The sequence below is a fragment of the Pezoporus flaviventris genome, unplaced genomic scaffold (genome assembly GCF_033815535.1).
Source record: "Pezoporus flaviventris isolate CSIRO_AGI_PZ_B2104156 unplaced genomic scaffold, CSIRO_AGI_Pfla_v1 ptg000034l, whole genome shotgun sequence".
In the NCBI taxonomy this organism is placed as follows: domain Eukaryota; kingdom Metazoa; phylum Chordata; class Aves; order Psittaciformes; family Psittacidae; genus Pezoporus; species Pezoporus flaviventris.
Window position 1 is genome coordinate 96,017 of NW_026892582.1, and position 18,682 is coordinate 114,698.

General features: G+C 57.7%; 1 protein-coding gene across 1 annotated transcript in view; it reads left to right on the forward strand.

Annotated features, from left to right (window-relative positions):
• Positions 1 to 18,682, forward strand: part of EVPL (envoplakin) — a 35,363-nt gene that overhangs the window by 2,074 nt on the left and 14,607 nt on the right. Inside the window, exons 2-8 of the mRNA XM_061461875.1 lie at positions 14,295 to 14,394; positions 14,878 to 15,032; positions 15,697 to 15,820; positions 16,480 to 16,605; positions 16,881 to 16,919; positions 17,659 to 17,820; positions 18,319 to 18,426. Coding sequence (XP_061317859.1) covers positions 14,332 to 14,394; positions 14,878 to 15,032; positions 15,697 to 15,820; positions 16,480 to 16,605; positions 16,881 to 16,919; positions 17,659 to 17,820; positions 18,319 to 18,426 — 777 coding nt within the window. The 5' untranslated portion in view covers positions 14,295 to 14,331. The remainder of the gene's footprint in view (positions 1 to 14,294; positions 14,395 to 14,877; positions 15,033 to 15,696; positions 15,821 to 16,479; positions 16,606 to 16,880; positions 16,920 to 17,658; positions 17,821 to 18,318; positions 18,427 to 18,682) is intronic.

The following is an 18,682-nucleotide window of genomic DNA, read 5'->3' on the forward strand; positions in this document are numbered from 1 at the left end:
CCTGCCACGGGCAGGGACACCTTCCACTAGAGCAGCTTGCTCCAAGCCCCTGTGTCCAACCTGCCCTTGAACACTGCCAGGGATGGGGCAGCCACAGCTTCTCTGGGCACCCTGTGCCAGCGCCTCAGCACCCTCACAGGGAAGAGCTTCTGCCTAAGAGCTCATCTCAGTCTCCCCTCTGGCAGGTTCAAGCCATTCCCCTTGGCCTGTCCCTACAGGCCCTTGTCCAAAGCCCCTCTCCAGCTTTCTTGCAGCCCCTTAGTTTGTTCTTCAAGCATCTGCAAGTTGGTTTGCAGCCAAAGAGCAGCCGGTTCTGATTCGGGGGGGGGGAGGGAAAGGCGCATGCTGAGTGCCCCAGTGTACAACAGGAAGCTCCAAGAGGAAGGACATAATGCATATAAAGGTGACAAGGATCCTGAAAGCTGCTGAGCAGAGGTGGGCTGGAGCAGCCTGTGTGCTCTGAGCATCCCTGGGGCTGCAGCTTCTCCATCCCAGCTTGGAAACCCAGGTCACAGCTCGAGTCCCTCTTCCTGTGCCCTGGCACAAGGAGGGGTTGCTGTGGAGCGACCGTGCAGCAGGAGCCGGTCGGAGGGACACGCCTGCAGCAAAGGCTGGTGCTGGGCTCACCCAGAGCCTGCCGAGGGTGAGCAGGTTTGTGCAATGCAGCCACTCCCTGACCCTCTCCCTTTGGGTGAGGTCTCGTGGGCCTGGGTGTGCTGCTTTGTGCCTGGGGAGCGGCCGGGCCCTCGCTGTCCTCCTGCATCACCTGAACTGAGCGGCTGATCCAGAAATCCCATGCTGGGGAAGGGAATCCTGGTGGGATTTGGGTGGGCGCAAAGCCGGAGAGTCCTTGCTCCAGCGCTTCCAGCCCGAGCACCTGGAGTGTCATCGCTCCTGGGGTTTTGGAGTGTTCCCACTCTCGTGCTTTTCTTTGCACTGGGATTTGCTTCGCACCGCGGAGCGATTGGTGCCCTGCTCTGTGCTGAGCCCTGGATGACAGTGTTCGGGTTAGAGCTGAGCCCAAGTGCAAATTCCCTTGTGCCAGGGCTGGCATGGGAGGGAGGCGGCTGCGTCATCGCTTCCCTGCATCCCCAGCCCTTCTTTGTCAACCGGGGCTGGAAATCCTAGCACCTCTGGCCTGGAAAGCAGTAATGTCTCAGAGGAGGGGGTTTAACACCACTTCCAAAGGGTTCTGCCTGTTGTGTGCACGTGGCCTTGGGCACAGCTTTCACGTTCTCCAGGTGCCATTGCCTTCAGACCCAGGTCCTGGCATGTGCTCGTAGCACTGCCATAGCATGATCTTGGGCAGACTCCACTGCTGGGCACCTGCAGTGTTGGGGTTATTGAAGTTACAATTCCTGCTCTGGAAATAGTCTTCCTGTGCTCCCGCTGGGTCTGTGGTGTCTGTGCATGGAGCAGACGGAGCAGCTTGCCCGAGGCTCACACGCTGTGATGAGGATTAGCGACTCTCAGCCCAGCCTGTGGTCAGTGCAGGCAGCGATGCCGTGGCTGTGGTGCCCGAATGACTAAAGAGCTGCATCAAAGCCTCTGAATTACCTTCAGTGCTGGCCTTTTTCCACAGAAGTGGGAGAACATCTAATTTTCTCAGAGCATCAATTTAAGTCTGGGCAGGCAAAGTCTGGCTGCACAGAATTAGCTGTGGCCGATGGATTCATCCTGCTCTGGTCCCTGTGCCACAGAGCTCCCCGCTGAACCAGGCAAGAGCAGCTCAAAAATGGAGCTTTGCAGGTTTGTGTCTGATTGAAATGCACTGGGGGCTGCTGGGGGGGGTCAGCCCCTGGCTCAGCTGCTGGGTGCTGCACCCTCTGCCCCGAAGGAGGGGGTCCAGTGCTGCCCTCCTGCCTGGGTGCTGGTTTGCAGGGGCTGTCACCACCCTGCTCCCAGCCTCCCCCAGGAGGGATTTGTCTCCTCTCCCACTAATGCTGTGCTACAAACAGAGCCCTCCCGTGGGCTTGGTTTGGTTTGGAGGGTGGCTGAAAGCACAGTCATAGCCTCACAGCCTGGTTTGTGCTGAAAGGGACCTTTAAAGCTCATCCGGTCCCAACCCCTGCCACGGGCAGGGACACCTTCCACTAGAGCAGCTTGCTCCAAGCCCCTGTGTCCAACCTGCCCTTGAACACTGCCAGGGATGGGGCAGCCACAGCTTCTCTGGGCACCCTGGGCCAGCGCCTCAGCACCCTCACAGGGAAGAGCTTCTGCCTAAGAGCTCATCTCAGTCTCCCCTCCTTCCTAGGAGGTGATGATCCTCCCTTGGTGCTGTGTGCCACAGCGTGTGAGCACCAGGAATCTTCAGCTCTGGCCAAAGGGGGTGCTCCAGCCTGGACCCCTCTCTCCCAAACATCACCTCCTCCACTCAGCTCTTTGTACCGAGGCCAGGCAGGCTTTGGGCTGTTCAGGTGTCCGTGGTTCAGCTGCCACCACCTACAGTGCAGCATCCTGTAGGGATCTATGCACGGTGCAAGGCCTTTGTGTTGTGCTTGAGTGCGGAGGCACAGAGCAGAGCAAACCTGCCCTCGCATTTAACTTTCCATCACCCTGATCTCGGCCTGGTGCTTCAGCCCAGTGCCCGCAGGGGCCGGTCCCTTCTCCAGGATGCTGCCATTGGAGCAGAGCAGCTCTTTTGGGGGATGTGGAAGAAACCTACCCCAAAAGCTCTGATCTCCACCCTGATGCCATGGGGTGCTTCTCCAGCTGTGCCATGTGTGCATCCTTGCCTGCTGGATGATCTAGGACACAGCTTGCTCAGATCCAGTTGCCCTGTTTGGGGAGCAGCTCCCTTCAGCACTGTCACTGGATAATAAAGCCAATTTTGCAGGCTGCATCCTGAACAAGCTTTCCAGACAAAGTGTCTTGAGAATCTGCCATTAGTGAATGCATTTAGTGCTATTACAGCCTTGCTAATCCTCTGGGGAGAGGAAAGCCAGGCTAAGGCGTTAGCTGCTGCAGGGGATTGCCGTGATGTCCTGCTCCTTGGCTTGAGGGTTTGAACTCAGGAGGAGCTGGAGGATGCTGTAATGAGCCTGGAGAGTCGATGGGGTGGTAGCAGGCAGGTTCTTTTGATGTCTGAAGGGTCTAGGGATGAGTAGCTCCTAAGCCCTAGGACTGAGCTGTTAATGAGGTGGTGGAAGTGTCCTCTGTATTTAGAGAGATACAGAGGAGAAGGACCTGGATTTCCCATTCATCTGCTGGAGTTTGGCCTCCTCTGGTCTCCCAGGGGAAGGCTCCTTGGTCCTGAAGCCCCTTTCCTCTGCTGCCCCTGAGCCAGCCTGTCCCAGGGACCTTTCTTATGGGTCTTAATCAGACCTGCAGGGAGAAGGGCTGGGGCCTTCGTGCTTCCTTTTTGCACTTATCACTTGGTAAAGATAAAACAAAACCTGAGGACTGAGCGATGCTAGACTTGGGAAAACCAATTGTCCTGTTTTGCCAGTGAGATGTGAGCTTTTAGAAATGGGCTCTTGTGGGGCCCTGGAGTTTCCCTTTGGCTTGGATGGAAACTGCACAAAGAAGAAAAGGGGCTGGGGTAAAAATGACACAAAAAGATGTGAGAAAGGATGTGGCTGACTTGTGTGCAGTGGGAACAGGCTCTGATACCTCCCAAGGGAGTGAACATTGGTGTGTCCCTGGCTCCTGACTGCCGTGGCTGCCCTCTTCCTGCATCCCTATTCTCCATGGAGACTCTTAGAAGGGTTTCCCTCTCACCGAGGACAGCTCAACTCTTACAGCCTCTGTCTGAAGTTGTAAAGAGGCTGACAAGCATCCTTTGCCATAGGCATCCTTTGCAGCAATCCTTGGCCTGGGCTGGCTGTACCTGTGCATCCTGCTGCCAAACAAGCAGCATCTCTGTGTCGCAAAGCATCTGCCACGTTCCAGAGGGTTCCTGCATCCCTCCAAGACACAAAAGTCAGATGCTGGGCAGAGGCAGGGTGGCTGTGCCTTACCTCTGCTGGGCCGTGGAGTGAAGATGAGAGGTGACCAAGCGAGGAACCTTCCTCCAGCTGCCGGGTGCTGCTTCTCTGACCTCGTGGCTGTGAAACTCTTCCTGACGTTGTCCTTGGGGCCGTGGTGGTGGGCAGGGCCTTGGCTTTACTTGGTGTGAACGTGGGTTACTGTTGGCAGGGGCTTTACAGGGAGAGGAAATGTGTTAAAGCTTGGCCATAGGTGGTGTTTTATGAGCAAATCAAGGCTGTTTCCTGGTGTACTGGAGGCCAAACCCCAACCACCCTCCTGCATCCGTGCTCACTGATGGCTCCTGCTCTTCTCCTCCCACCTCCCAGCTGTTCAGTTTGTTGGAAAGGTCCTTCCATTGCTCTGCTGTAGGCACCCATCACTTCTACAGGGCCGTTTAGGACCTTAGCAGTGGTGTTTTCCGTGCAGTGCCTGCCCAGGAGCAGCTCGGTGCTGGGATGTGGGAAGCTGGTGCAGGGTAAGGGCTCTGCTCGTTGCTTTGATTTCAGCACATCGCTTCCCAGGAGAATCATTTCAAGAATGAAGGAGCTCAGCAGCAAGGAGGTGAAGTGAGAAGAAAACTCAGCCAGAGCCGTGGTGAGCGGAGGATGGCCAGGAGAGGTGCAGAGAAGGTGAGAATGTTGTCACCCAGAAGGGCAAATGATCCTAACAGCTAAGAGTGAATAACTTATGGGTCATATTAAGCCATCACCTCCTCTGTAAAAGCTTAACCTGCCCGGTAACAGACACGCCATCCTCTGAACTGCTCCTCTGCCAGGCTCTTAGGAAAGATTAGTCCAGGATTGTTCCTGAAATCTTCACTCCTGAAAAGGTAACCTGCTCGCCAAGGCCCTCTATGCAGCTGTGCCTGCTGTCTGTCCCTGCAGGCACCTACTCATCGGTGTGAGCAGCAAGAGAGCATCTGGTAATGGGACTGCTCTGTAAACCCAGGCATCTGCATCCTGGCACAGCTCCGGGCTGTTGGGATGGATCCCCAGGTCCTGTTCTGGAAAGTGAATGAAATGATTGGGATGTGACTTCCCAAACCATCTCCTGCTGTGCCTGGAGCCCTGCCAGAGCAGCCAGCCCCATGGCTGTACCCCCAGGACATCTGTCTCACCCCCCAAAGTGAGCTGTAGCCTATCTGGGACCTACCTGGGCAAGCCACAGCCTCCTCTTGATTGGTCTTATCTGTAGATCAAGACCAGCATTTCAAGGCTGGTCCACTGGGAATGAAGTGAATGCTGCCCACCCCTGCCCAGGAATGACCTGGATCCATTCTTAACATGGATGATCTTGCTGGGGCAAGGCAGCTCTGCTGGCTGTGGCAGCAGGGAGCTTGGTCCTCACTGCAGTGATCCCATTGGGAATACAGCTGGGGTGGTCGGGACGTGCTGTTTTGGATGCCTGTCTTGGAGAGCTGTGTTTAGTTTTCCAGCTCTAAGGAGCAAGCACATCTTGGGTTTTGGGCTCGGGTCCAAGTGCCAGGCAGTGTGTGGGTAGCTGTGGTGAAGAACTGGCTGAACTGGTCTCCTTGCCTGTTGCTTCTTGCAGGGCCTGGGTGAACCATTGTACTGTGCCCTGGCATGGCTGGGGCCGGTCTGGACAGAGCCTGCTGAGATCTGGAAGTGACCTGGGCTGCAGCAAGCAGTGCTCATCACAAGTGTTCCCCTGAGCAGTCTTGCAGCCACATCCCCTTCACGTGTGCAGGTCGTGGTGGCCGTTGCTGGGCTGGCAGCAGGCAGAGCATCCCTCACTGCAGCACTCAGAACAAGGCTGGCAAGACCTGTCACCCACAGCCATCCTTGGCTCTCCCTGCAGCCTCCCCCTGCCACTCTTGGTCCCTGGGGCTGGGATGGTGACAGACTCCTTGGGGCTTTGCTGAGGGCTGTGTGAGGCCTGCTTGTGGCACGGCTCTGCCTCTTCTCCTCCCACCGTGCCTGTCTGAGCGAGGAGGAATCGGGTCCCTTCACCTCCATGAGGCAGGCTGGATGCTTGGCATCGCTCCTGGAGCAGGGCTCAAACCCCAGGTGGGATCTGGCCTTGTGTCTTGCACCATCTGTGAGCAGACAGGTGCTGCTCTGCCACTCTCTTCCCGTCAGCCCAAGATTAGCTGGTGTTGGTCTGTTCGGTCTGCGTATGGCACGGAGGATGCTGCTGCCTGCCAGAGCACGTGTCTGTGTGTGCACAGGGCTGCGATCAAGCACTCTGAGCTTTCCAAAATGCTCTGTCTGGTCCTTGCCAGCTGGAGCTCGGCTGGGGGGAAGGCTCAACCTCTGCCTTGTTAAACACAGCAGAGGAAGGTGCTGGTTTAAGGCTCTGTGGGTGAGGAGCTCCAGTCCTCGGCTCCAGGCTGCGGGTGATGGATGGCTCGGGGAGCAGCTTGTCCTGGGGGTGTTGGGATGCGCCTGGTTTGCTGTTTGTGTTACGTACAAGCGTGCTGTGTTCCAGGGGACTGCAGGCAATCGGTGTTAGCCCATTGAGTTTGTTTGGTTTGAATGCCCAGGGGATTGATCCCTCCTGGCTTCTGCAAGCAGCGGCCCTGCAGAGAGGGGCTGTCCCATGCAGCCATGGGCTCCTGCATCTGCTGCTTTGTGTGGGTACAGCCTGAGGTCTGCTGGGCCTCGGATGCTCTCAGCTCTTGGCCCTGGCAAGGCTTCATCTTGCTTTAAGGCTTTGAATGCAAATGCAGCAGGGTCTGGACCTGTGGGCTATAGGTGCTGTGCCTCCTGCCTGGGGCCCTCCAGCAGCTCCGGCCAAGGAGCATCATTGCTGTCATCTGTCAACTGGATGTTAATGGCAAAGGGCTGATCTCTGGAACCGCTTTCCAACCTGTGTATAGACCTTCACACAGCAAAGACAGGCCCCGAGGCAGGTCTCTGCTAACTGCAGCCCCCTTGGAGGAGAGGTCCTCCTAAGGTCCACACCAGCCACCTCCCAGCGCTTTGAGCTGCGGGGACCTCCCATCCTCATGCTTTTGGGATCCCCGTGTGAGAAGCAGGGCCCAAGCTGTGATACCACCATGAAAAAGTGGGGCTTTGCAGCTTGTTGAAGAGCAAAATCGTAGCAGAAAGCAAGTCACTTGTAAAGGAGCCTTGTCCTATGCATGTCTTTCCCTTTCTCCTGAGATAAGTGTGATTTGGTCTGTGCCAATTTAAAGAGGACAAAGAGGTCACCCAGGAAGTGATGAGGGACCCTCCGGCCTTTGGCTCTAGATTGTTCTGAGGTCACATGAAATGGGGAAGAGCAGCCACAAATGTGTGTGGGCATCACGGGTGGCTGGTGCTTATGTGGGGACTGTGGTCCCATCTGCTCCTGTCTTCCTCCTCCATCCTCCGCCCCTCCTCTCTGGTCCTGCACTGGATAAGGATCCCATGTGGCTGTGGGATCCATGTAGGATCAGCCTGAAACGCAGCCTTCCTGGTTTCTGGGGGTCTTTGGACTTTGCTTTCTCTGAAACCCACAGGATGTCGATGCCAGCCCAGCCTTGCAGTGGCTTAGGAGAGCTGCGGGGCGCAGCATGGCTTGGATGGGCATCCCCGGGAGCATGGAGGTGCCAGAGTGTTGTTGGGCTGCACTGGGAACCAGCTGGGACTCTGAACCTTTGCTCCCCAGGGAAAACAGCTGCCCAGAGGCAGAGCCTGCTCTAAGGTCTCGCATAGACCGGGTGCCTCAGTAGAGCCTCAGAGCCAGGTCTTGGGGGGCTTTGGGACCTGAGTTTGTCTCAGAGTCTGAACCCTACAGGCTGCAGCTTTTGTGATGCTTGGAGCCTCCAGCCTTCGTTCTGCCATGGCCTTTCGGTGTTTTGCTGGAGCTGGGGCTGCCGTGTGCCGAGCCTGGGCCCAAAACCTTCCCGAGCTGCAAAATAACATCGTGCTCTGCAAATCGGTGGTTCCCAAAGTGCTGAGCTGCCTTGGGAAACTCTTGGTTGGCTTCGTCTGCGGGGTTTCTGCTGCTTCCCCGGCATTTAAACAGCGAATGGCAGACGATGCCTTACAACGCGTTTGGGACGGGCAGCGCATCCCCGGAGGAGGCGGTTGCGGGTTCCCCTCGCTGCTGTGCTCGCCGGTCTCCGCTGGGGCTGTGTGCGCAGAAACGCTCCCCCAGCCAGGGCGGGCCCAAGCCCCGGCCTCCCCCGGGGCTCTGCTCTTCCCCCCCCAAACTGGTTCATCGGGTGCCTGCTCCCGCTCCGCCGCCGCCGCTCACCTGCGCCCGGGGAGGAGCCGCCCCCGAGCTGCTCTTCAGCGGCTCCCGGCCGAGTCCCGTCCTCCCGTCCCGACAGCGAGCACGGAGCCAGCGCCCACCGCGACCCCGCCGGCGCCCGGAGACCCGCGGGGACCTCGCCGTCATGTTCAAGGGGGTGGGCAAAGGCTCCCCGAGCAGGAGCTCCCCCAGCAGAGCTTCCCCTGTCAAGCCGAGCAAGTAAGTGTGGGTCCTCTCCTCGCCCTAAGCTGTCCTGGGGCCCTGCGGGAGGATGAGGGGAGAGCGCTCGATGTGTCCTAGGCCACCCTAAAGAACCAGAGCCGTCCTTGTGGAGCAGCTGGGAAGTTGGGGTCCGCTGGGAGGGGATGCCAAAACGTGCTGCCCCAGCTCTTGTCTTTGGTGGGCTTTGTGCTCTAGACCAGAAGAACCTGTGCAGCCTCTGGGACGGACAGCGCTGCAAAGCCCCTTTTGGGTGGGTAGGAAGGAAATAGGGAGAATAAAACAGCCTCTTTGCTTGGGTGGAGAGAGGTGTGCTTGATGGTGGAGCAGATACCAGCCTGGAGTTGAGATCTCGGGACTCACTGGCTGTGTGAGGTTGGTGTGATGCTGCCCTGGGACCTGGGGTCTGTGAAGAAGGATGCTCAGTTCAGTGCTGCTGAGGTGATGAAGATGGGTGAGGAGCAGGCTTGCTGGTGACTGCTCTAATCCATCCTGGTGACAGGCTGGGTCTCTGCAGGTCAGAGAGCTGAGGTGGCACCAAAAGGATCTGACAGTGCTGTCCCTTCCGAAGAGATTCCCTAAGCTGTGTGTGATGGGACCAGGATGCTTCCCATGGAGCAGGGTGTCCTCTGGGAGGGGTGCTCCTGCGGGGAGAGGGCTCATCCCTCCCTTCAGCAGTTGCTAACTCAGGGCTATTTTCCAGCTTCCTCAGCAGTTCCACGTCTCATACGCTCATGGACTGATTCTGTGGGAATCCCTGTGGCCAGCCAGCGTTAGAGGCTGTGGAAATCACAGTGGGGGTGTTCTGAGGAGGGGGGACCTGCAGGGAGAAGAGGGTGCTGGCCCCGTCTCCTGGGGTCAGCAGCAGCCCAGGATGGCGTGGGGCAGACAGACTCCTGGGTGGACACAACACGGTGCTGGCACCCAACTGCGCTGTTTATGGGGCCAAACCCTGGGAGCAGACAGCAAACAGGAGGGTGGTGGCTCTGTGCTGCTGGGCAGGGCAGTGGGGCAGGGGGAGAAGGGGCCCACACAGAGACTGAGGCCTCCCCATGTAGATGTTGGGAGCTGGAGCCCTGCCTCAGTGGAGCTGAGCCCTTACAAACTCATCTCAAAGAGGGATCTGGGGCTCTCTGAGCACCAAACGTCTGCTGGGGCCTGGCTGCAGTGAGACCCCTCCCCAGGAGCCCTGGGGCTGTGTCAGCCTCAGGTTTTAGTCTTGCTAATGCAATCTACCCCCTTCACCATCTGGGTTCCAAACCTGGGACGGGGATTTCACATGTCCTGGGACAGCCTCACTGCAGCCCCTGTGGGTTTGAGCCAGGCTCTTCCCCAGCATGAGCCTCTCGGGATAACTGGAGCTGCATCCTGCTGAGACCTCACAGCTCTCCCCTGTGCGGGACGGAGCCTGGAGCCAGAAGCCCTGCAATCACTGAGCTAGTTGTGCTTGTTTTAGGAGGCACCAGCCATCAGACAAGGGCTGATTCTCCTGGCCATGGCCTGGGGCTTGGTCAGCGCCAGTGTTTGCTGAGAGAATGAAGGTGAATGAGTTGTCTGAGGAGCAGCCGCCAGCACACGCTCTGCAGGTGGCCCCAAGAAGATCTTGGTGGCCCATTGCTGCTCCTGGTGGCCCCAAGGCCAGAACCTCAGCAGCAGTTGGGGTTCTCTGCCTCCAGAGGTGCACGATTCATGGTGCTGCTGCTGGCATAGACCCCTAGAGAGGTTCCTTGGGACCATGATGTTGAGCATCCTGGCTTGCAGGGCCCTTTGCTGTCTCTCCTTGGTGGGTGGATCCCAGGGAGGCAGTGGCAGGCGCAGGTTTGTCCCCAGGGAGCATCCTCACTGTGTGCTGGAGGAAGCACAATGCAGGGCTGAAAGGAAAACCTCCCGAGAAGGTGGAATTGAATCAGATCTGGCTGGACTGGCTGCCCGGGTGCGATCTCGACACCAGCAGTGGGTGGGTTTGCAGGTGGATGGAAAGTCCTGTCCTGGTTTTGTCATCTGGGATTGCTGCTTGGGCTGGAAGATCAGAGCGTGTGAGGACTTCTGTGTGCTGGGGAGAGCAGACCCATCTTTGCGCTCTGCCTCATGGCTATAAAGCAAAGCCCACTGAGAGGAAGGGACAGAGGGGGTCAGGGATAGAAGCTGGTGGGTGCTGTGGTCCTGCCCAAAGATGCTCTGGCAGGAGTGACCCAGAATAGGGCACAGTCCTGCTCCTGCTAAGAGACACTGTCCCCGGTGTGCGGTTGGACTGGCCAGGAGGCAGAAAGTGGTGTGAGGAATGAACCAATTAATGATGTTAATAACTGTGCTCTGCCTCTTGCAGGCATGAGATAGCCCTAGGGAGGAGGCCTGTCCTGGCTCCCGAGGAGGAGGAGCAGGAGGAGCTGGCCGAGCCTTGCCCTCATCCGTCTCGGCCATGCTGGAGCTGTGGGTGCAGGCTCACACTGTGTGGAGCAGGACCTGAGCCCCAGGAGCCTGAGGGATGCCCAATGTGAGCACAGGGGAGCTCGTGGCTCCTCGTATCCCACCCAAAGCCTCCCTGCAGCCCAAGTGTCAGCATGGCCACCCTGAAACATGGGGCCAAGCTGTGCTCAGGTGTGAGTGAGGGCTTCTGCCCGGGAGCAGGAGGGACAGGGATGTGTCTGAGTCACTGCAGGCTGTGGATGGGTGTTGGCATGGACAGGAGATGCTCACGCTCCTTTTGCCATGGTCTGTGGATGGGATAAGAGGGTCTGTGGTGGTTTGGGCACTTCTCTAAGCGTGCATGGACCAAATGGGTTCCTCAGTGCTGCTCTCACCTTGACCGAGGAGCAATGTGAGGGTGGGAGGCTCAGCTGAGGTGGCTTCAGGCCTTACTCTGGCTCCCAGGGCAGCGTGCAGACACCTCTCTCCTCCCAGGAGACATCCCTTACCTGCCTCCAGTGTCCTCCAGCATCCAGACTGCTCTTTCATAGACTCTGAAGTGGTTCAGGTGCTCGTAGGGCTGGGGAGCTGCTTCCCGTCAGGCTGCTGGATACAGGGTCTTGGTGTCCTCCTCTGCCAGGCTTCCTTCCTTAGCCAGCAAGGGGACCTGGCTCTCCAGCCCAGGACACACAGGGCAGACCCTTCTGCTCCTGAGACTGTTCTGCAGGAAGCATCACTTCTGCCCTGAAATCAGGCTGTTTGCTGCAGCATCCTCGTTGCTAACCTCAGGCGCCCCATGTGAAGGCAGTGCAAGTGGGGATGGGCAAGGCTGAGTCCCTGTGACCGGGAGGGTGCTGAGCTCTTGGCAGTCCATAGTTTTGTTGTGGCTTGGCCTAAATGAAGCTGATTTGCGTGTCCAGCCTTATGAACCAAGGGAGGGGGTGTCCCAGTGTTTTCTTCAGCCAGGAGGGAGGTGCCACAAGAAATAAGCAGGAATCTATTGGCAATCCCCTGTCCCTGGGAAGAACGGATGCTCACTTCTCCTCTCTCAGAATCAGAGGATCAGCCAGGCTGGAAAAGCCCTTTAAGCTCATCGAGTCCAACCTTTGCCCAGCGCTAACCCATGGCACTGAGGGCCTCATCCCCACGGTGTGTGAACACTTGCAGGGACATCCACGCTCACATCCCAGCAGGGCTCACACTGAACGCCCCATGCCTGCTCTCGCCAGGCAGGAGCGGAGCTCAGCAGCCCTCCCGGCTGGATGCTGCTCGCCCTGCGCATCGGGACAGGCGTGCATCCCCTGGGATGGGCCAGCCCGTGACTCACTCCCTCCTCCCTGCACAGGGAGCCCGAGCAGCAAACCTGGGTGGTGCTCAAGTATTTGCTCATGGGACACCACCTCATTCCAGGCGTGTCGGGGATGAGTGGGAGATTGTGTAACCTGCTGGGGAGGGGGCTCCTCCGCAGCTTCCAGCCTGCCGCACGCTCAGGCTCACAGCCCTGGCTCCGTGCTGCTTCCATCCGCCCTGTGGTGCTGGGGCTTGGGGCTCTTCTTCACCTCCTCAGGCACTGCAGCTGACCCCAGGACAGGCATCCCCGGGGCTCGGATGGGATGTTTGATGGGGTATAAAAGACAGATTGCAGCAGTGATGTTTTGGTGATGGCGATGATGAATGCTCTGCTTGGGCGCTTTGGCTCCATGATCCCCGGAATTAGACCCCATAGAAGAGGGCAGCAGTCCCCCCTTCTCTTTGCTGACACGCATTTTGCAGGCAGGGAAGCTGAGGCATGGCCCGGAGTCGCTGCCAACCCAAACCCAGAGGGAGCTGAGAGCTGCTGTGCTGCAGGCCCACACCTCCCAGATGGGAAATCCAAGCTAAGGGAGGAGCTGGAGAAAGAAAGGGGACAGGAGGATGCTGTGAGCGGGAGTGCTGCTCACCCGGTGTTACACAGGCTTGGCTGTGGTCAGCAGGGGCTGAGCTGACTTGAAGCACAAGCTCTGACTGTGGCATCCAAGTGCTTGGCTTGGGGTGACTGTAACACTCACTGGCACTTTACAGTCACTTGGGGCTGTTAGAAATGAACATCCCAGCAGCTGCTCTAGCCTTTGGTATGAGCCGTGCGTAGCTGGAGCCATGATGAGGAGCTGCAGCAGCGACGGAGCCGCTAAAGGAGCCGCTTTCCTCTGTCCTCTGCTGGATTAGGGGCTAGGAAGGAAACCACGTGGCTGGAGGGCAAATGTGGGTGGCTGTGCTGCAGGCCAGCACCTTCCTCCTCCACCAAAGAGGTACCAACCAGCCCTGGAGAAGTGCCCCCCCCCTTCAGCTGACCCCTTGCAGTGTCCCATCGCTGCTGCTCCAACTCTTTCCTCCTGGTCTCAGACCCCGGAGTCGGCAGGACCCGAGCTGAGCCTCTGCTGAACTTTGTCCCACGGGCAGTTTTCCAAGGGCTCATCCCTGGATGATGCTTCTGGTCCCACAGCCTGGCAGTGCAGCGCAATCCCTGCCTGGAGGGCACTGTCCTCAGGGGGACATTAGGACAAAGGTGGCACCAAGGCTTGTCCGCAGGGAGCTTTGGGAACCATCCCGTGCCTCGCTGCGGTCTCTGGGACCAGCAGAGCTCTCAGTGCCCACGGTGGCCATCTCGGTGCCATCCCTTGGTGGGGATGGAGTGAGGGCTGTGATGGTGCCCATCGGTTGTGTGGTGGCACTGAGGGGACAGACGATAGGGAATGGTCTGATGGGGACCTTCAGTGAATGTTCGCTGGTTCTGTGTTCTGGGCCTGGGCAATTTCTCCCCAGGCCCTGAAAGCAGCACAACTGCAGCAGCTACACAGTGCCCAGAGGGGTTTCTTGTCTGCGTCGCAAGTCCTTGTCCACTGCAACCCAGTCCTGGGGTGGCACTGGGCTCTCCAGCATCTCAATGGGCTGAACCGCAGGGCACTGAGCATGAAACAAGGGCGCAGGAAGGCATCTCTGGGTCAGGCTGAGGGGACATCTCACCCACCTCTGCCAGCAGCCAAGGGCAGCCACGCAGGGAAGTGCCTCCAAACAGGGCAAGCATGTTGTGCTGCCTCTGCAGGGTGCTCTCCTGGCCTCCAGCTGTCTGTGGCTTCAGGTCTTCCCCACCCAGATGTGGTGCTGGTGTATTTGGGAGCCCTACAGCAGATTCCTTTTCTCTTCCCCCCTCACTGCTTTTTGAATGCACTCAAACTTCGGAGCAGCTGCAGTGTCCTGCACAGGGAGTTGTGCCGATGAGCTGCATGGTGCTCAAAAAGCCGCAGTCTGAACACACCACCTTGTACCTTCACTTGGCTGAAGGCAACAGCCAGGCGTCCAGCACCCATATACACCTTGGCCACGCTTAGACTCTTTCTTTGGAGCACGGGAAGGCAGAGGGAGAAGATGTGAAGAGCCATCCCCACGTCAGGTCCTGGGTGCTGATGAAGAGGGTGCGAATTGCCGTCGCCCACCCCTTGCTTTGCTGCTCCCTCTCGCAGGTCCTCCACAAACGAGCTGGCCGTGCTCATCTCCCGCATGCAGACGAACGCTGACCAGGTGGAGAGGGACATCCTGGAGACACAGTCCAGGCTCCGGCAGGTGAGCTCTGCAGAGGGGGTGCAAAGGGGAAAGGCTTTGCAGTGCCTAGGGCAGCAGGTCAGGCGTCTGCTCTGTGTGCATCAGCTTGCTGGTGCAGGTTTGGGGGCTGACTCGAGGCTGGGGAGGAGCAGAGCACCCTGCAGAGCCTCCCAGCCCCTGGGGCTGCATACCAGGGCCTCCCAGATTCCAGCCTCCGTGCTTTCTGCTTGGTGCCTAATGCTTCCCACAGCCAAGGCTGTCTCACCCACAGCAGCACAGCCCTGTGCCTCCCGGCAGCCCCAGAGGCAGGCAGCCAGCCTGACCCACACTGCGCCCTGGGTGGAAGAGGTGCTGAAGCAGACAGCTTGGCTGCACCCTTGCATCTCTGTGGGGTTCCTCTGGGGTCAGTGCGTTGAGCATCCAGGCCCTGTGTGTTGACCAAGGAAAATGTTGTGAGGTCTGCGTGGCCCAACCAGGCTCCTTCCTGCCTTCCCTGGTCCCCAGGATGCCAGCAATCACCAGAAGAACAAGGCTTTTGAGTTCCAGCCGGAGAATGCCAGGAATCTGAAGGAAGCAGAGACCCTGCTGAAGGACCTCTTCCTGGATGTGGACCGTGCCAAGCGGCTGAAACACCCTCAGGCTACTGAGATAGAGAAGGAGTGAGTACAAGCGGGGAGGACTGGTGTGATGGGGGCATCAAGCCATTGAGAACCCCGCTAAGGCCTAGACTGAGCTCCAGTGGTTGCCGTGAGAGGCTGAGTTTCACCCTTCCTCCCATAGACTTTATCCTTAAAATCGGGGATTTTGCCAATATATTGTAAGGAGAGGGGTGTGTAGGGTGGCTTCTGAAGTGATCACCCCGAAGTGCCCGCTCTTATTTGGGAGCTCTTGTGAAAGGTACCCGAAAAATGCAGAGCTGAACCACGGCCCCGCTCCCAGAGCAAATCCCCTTTTCCTCTGCCTTTCCTAAAACGAATGCCTTTTGTTCAGGCGAGCACAGAGGTGGTGGGTGGAATGGGAGAAGGGCTTCGGTTGGCCTTTGGTTGCTTTGCTCCCTTTCTCTCTCCAGCCCTTCTAGGTGGAAGGCAGGAGGGAAGAGCTCTTTCCTAGTTGGGAAGGGACAGCCCTGATCTCCCTGCAGCTGCCTTTCTCCTGGGTGGGGAGTTCTGAGACACCCCTGGAGATGGAGAGCACCAGGACAAGAGCCCAGTGTCGCAAAGGGACAGCAAAGGGTGTTACGAGTGAAATCTGGGCTCCACAAACCCCACTTTGGTTCTCCCCTTTCCAAACTGACCCTGAGACGTGTTCCTTTTCTCTTGGCAGCATCCAGCAGCTCCATGACCGTGTGACACAGCTCTGTGCAGAGTACCGGGCCCTCTATGAACAACTGAACATCCCTGACGTGGGACCCAGGGTAGACTGGGCCAAGATCCTGGACCAAAAGATGGTAACAGCTGCTGGTTTTAGATGCATCTCCCAAATCCTGCAAGGCCAGATAATGTCTGCTATTGCCTATAGGGCTCTGTGAGCCATCGTGTGCTCAGCAGCAGCATGCTGGGACGTTTGGGGTGGTGGAAGTAACTCAACTGCTCTGGGTAGGAGAAGGATTCCCTTCCCACCTCTTAAAACCCTCTGGAGCATCTTCTTGATTGACCCCTTCATATTAAGAGCTGCTTTAGGGGGACCAGGTAGAGGTGCCCTGATGTGGGATGAAAGGATAGAGAAGGTGATGTCTTCAGGGACTTCACAGCCCTACATCCTAGGGTTTCATGCTGCAGTCTCAGGTATATGGAGTGCCCAGTTTGGAATCATTGGATTCCCTTGAAAGCTGGATGGTAACTATGTGCATTCAATGCAGCCACCACAGGCTGGCTGGTTCAGCTTAGGTTTGTACACCAGGCTTGTACGTCCTGGTAATCTTTGCCCTGCATATGGCTGGGGAAATGGGAACCTACAACAATCACGGTAAAGCAGCTCCCTTCCCTTCCCTTCCTCCTGGACTGCTGTCAAATCCCAGATCTTTTCATTCCCTGCCAGCACTCACTGGGGCTTTTCCCTGAAATAAAGTCTCCTGCTTTAATCCCTGCCTCAACTCCTTTTGCACAGAAACAAGTCAGCGCGGGGCAGTACGGCCCCGGCATGTCAGAGCTGGAGAAGCAAATAGCTGAGCACAACATCCTCCAGAAGGAGATTGAAGCCTATGGCCTCCAGATCAAGAACCTCCGCTCCGGGGTAAGGCACCCTCCATCCCCTCCCTGTGCCTGTTGGCTTTGCTTGGACCCTGCAGGCTCTGCTCATCCGCTCCTCTGCGTGGTGAATATCCACCCCGTTCTGCAGAGGGCATGGGGAGCTTGGACAGCCCAAACCATGCAGGGGCCAGGGAGGAGGTTCCTGAATGGCTCCTAAAGCACTTCCCATAAATCAGCACATCAGCATCTACCACGTGTTTTGCTAACAGCTTTTTTCTCTTTTCTTTTCCCCTTGATCTTGGCCGTGTTGTAACCCAGGATGTGGCAGATTTAAAAAGCCAGTACAAGGACTTGCTGGTAAGCTTCCAGCGGCTTTCTGGGCAGATGATGGGGTCACACCACAGAGAAACCCCCTCCCTGATGGACAGGGAATGCCCGGCTGAGGGCAGGAGCTACCTCTGGTTGTGCCCCTCATCTTGTTGCCCTGTTTCCTCCCCACCTGGAGTGTAAATCGGGAGCACGCTTGCTGCCCTCGGGGCAGTGCTGTGGGTGAGATCTGTGTGTCTCCTCCTCATGGATTGCTGGTCTGGAGCTGCTGTGTGTCCGTGAGCGCAGGGTTACGGGTGCAGCAGCAGGAAACCCTGTCCTAGCCCACACTGTTCCAAATCAGGATTGCAAATGTTGAGGCTTGCAGTGATCCCTGACGAGGGCTCCAGAGAGGAAATGAACAGCCGGAACAAAGGAGGTGGTTGGGAATTAGGTCCTGGGTTTAGCCAGCTGGGCCTGGAAAGGTTGATGCTGAAGAATGGCATTTGTGAGAAACAGAGCAGAGCGGAGCCAGCCCTCAGCCTGCCCCAGGCACCAGCCCACACCTGAGATTCTGGTTAGACAAACACAGCCTGTCTGTGAAGGAGGGAAAAGGGATTGGCATCCCCATCAGATAAGAGCAAGGGGTGGCAGAGATGTCTCACCGAGGGCTCTGGGAATCTCCCAGTGGATGCGCAATGAGAGTGGGATTCTGGGGAGGAGGAGGAGGAGGGGAAGGGGCTCCTCAGCCTGAGCACCAACGCTGTCTCTCCCCTGTGTGCATGGGCAGAAAACCTCCATCTGGCGAGGGCAGAGCCTGGGCAGCCTCTACCACCACCTCCAGGGCTGCACCAAGGAGCTGGGCTACCTGACGGACCAGCAGACCAGGATCCTGAAGCAGGACTGGAGTGACCAAATGATGGACGTCCAGAGTGTGCGTCGGGAGTACGAGGTGGGCTCCTGGGGGCTGGCCAAGCCCAGCAGCCGAGATTGGATCCCAGCTTCCTGGATATCCACCCCCAGCCCTGAGCCTGCTGCTTTCCCAGGCACAGAAAAAGAGGTGGAACAGATGCTCTGAGTCCATGCCGGAGTTAAGGATGAGCCACTCTGAGCATCCCCTGAGCTGGCATGTGGGATCACACATTAGAGAGCTGTTGGTGACGGAAAGGCTCAGCATCATGTCAGCCTCTGCATCCAAACTACAGCACCCAGTGCCAGCTATATGCTGGGATCTGGAAAAAGGGGAGGGATAATTGCTTAGGAAAATGCTCTCTGGATGAATGCCCTGATGCTCTGTGAGGCCCAAGCGTGTGTAATTTGTTGTAGCTTTGCTGAGCCTCTTCTTTCTTTAAAAACAACCCAATAAGGATGTGCGTGCTTTGATGTCCCAGGAAACCGCTCTGTGCTCCCTGCGTGCTCCCACGGTCATGGAATTTCTCTTCCCCTTCAGGATTTCAAGTCCAAGGAGCTGCTCAGCCAGGAGGAGTTTGTGAACAATCTGCAGGACGATGGGGACAGGATGATTGAGCTAAAGCACCCTGCGGTCAAACCTATCCAGGTAAGGCAAGGGGTCCTCCCAAACCCTGTAAGAGAATGAGTGTCTCTGCATCGAGAGCCAGGAAGTGCTTTGGAGGAGACCTCTTCTGCTTCTGCAGAGCTGCTGTGCTACTCTTCCCTTCCACGGTGCCGCAGACAGACAGCATCAGTCTGCCTGCTCCAGCCCTATGGGGAAGCTGAGGGCAGTGCAGGGTCTTCACCCCTTCAGGAACCTCCAGGAGGCAGTGGCTAACATTAGTGTGCTGGGACCAGCTCCT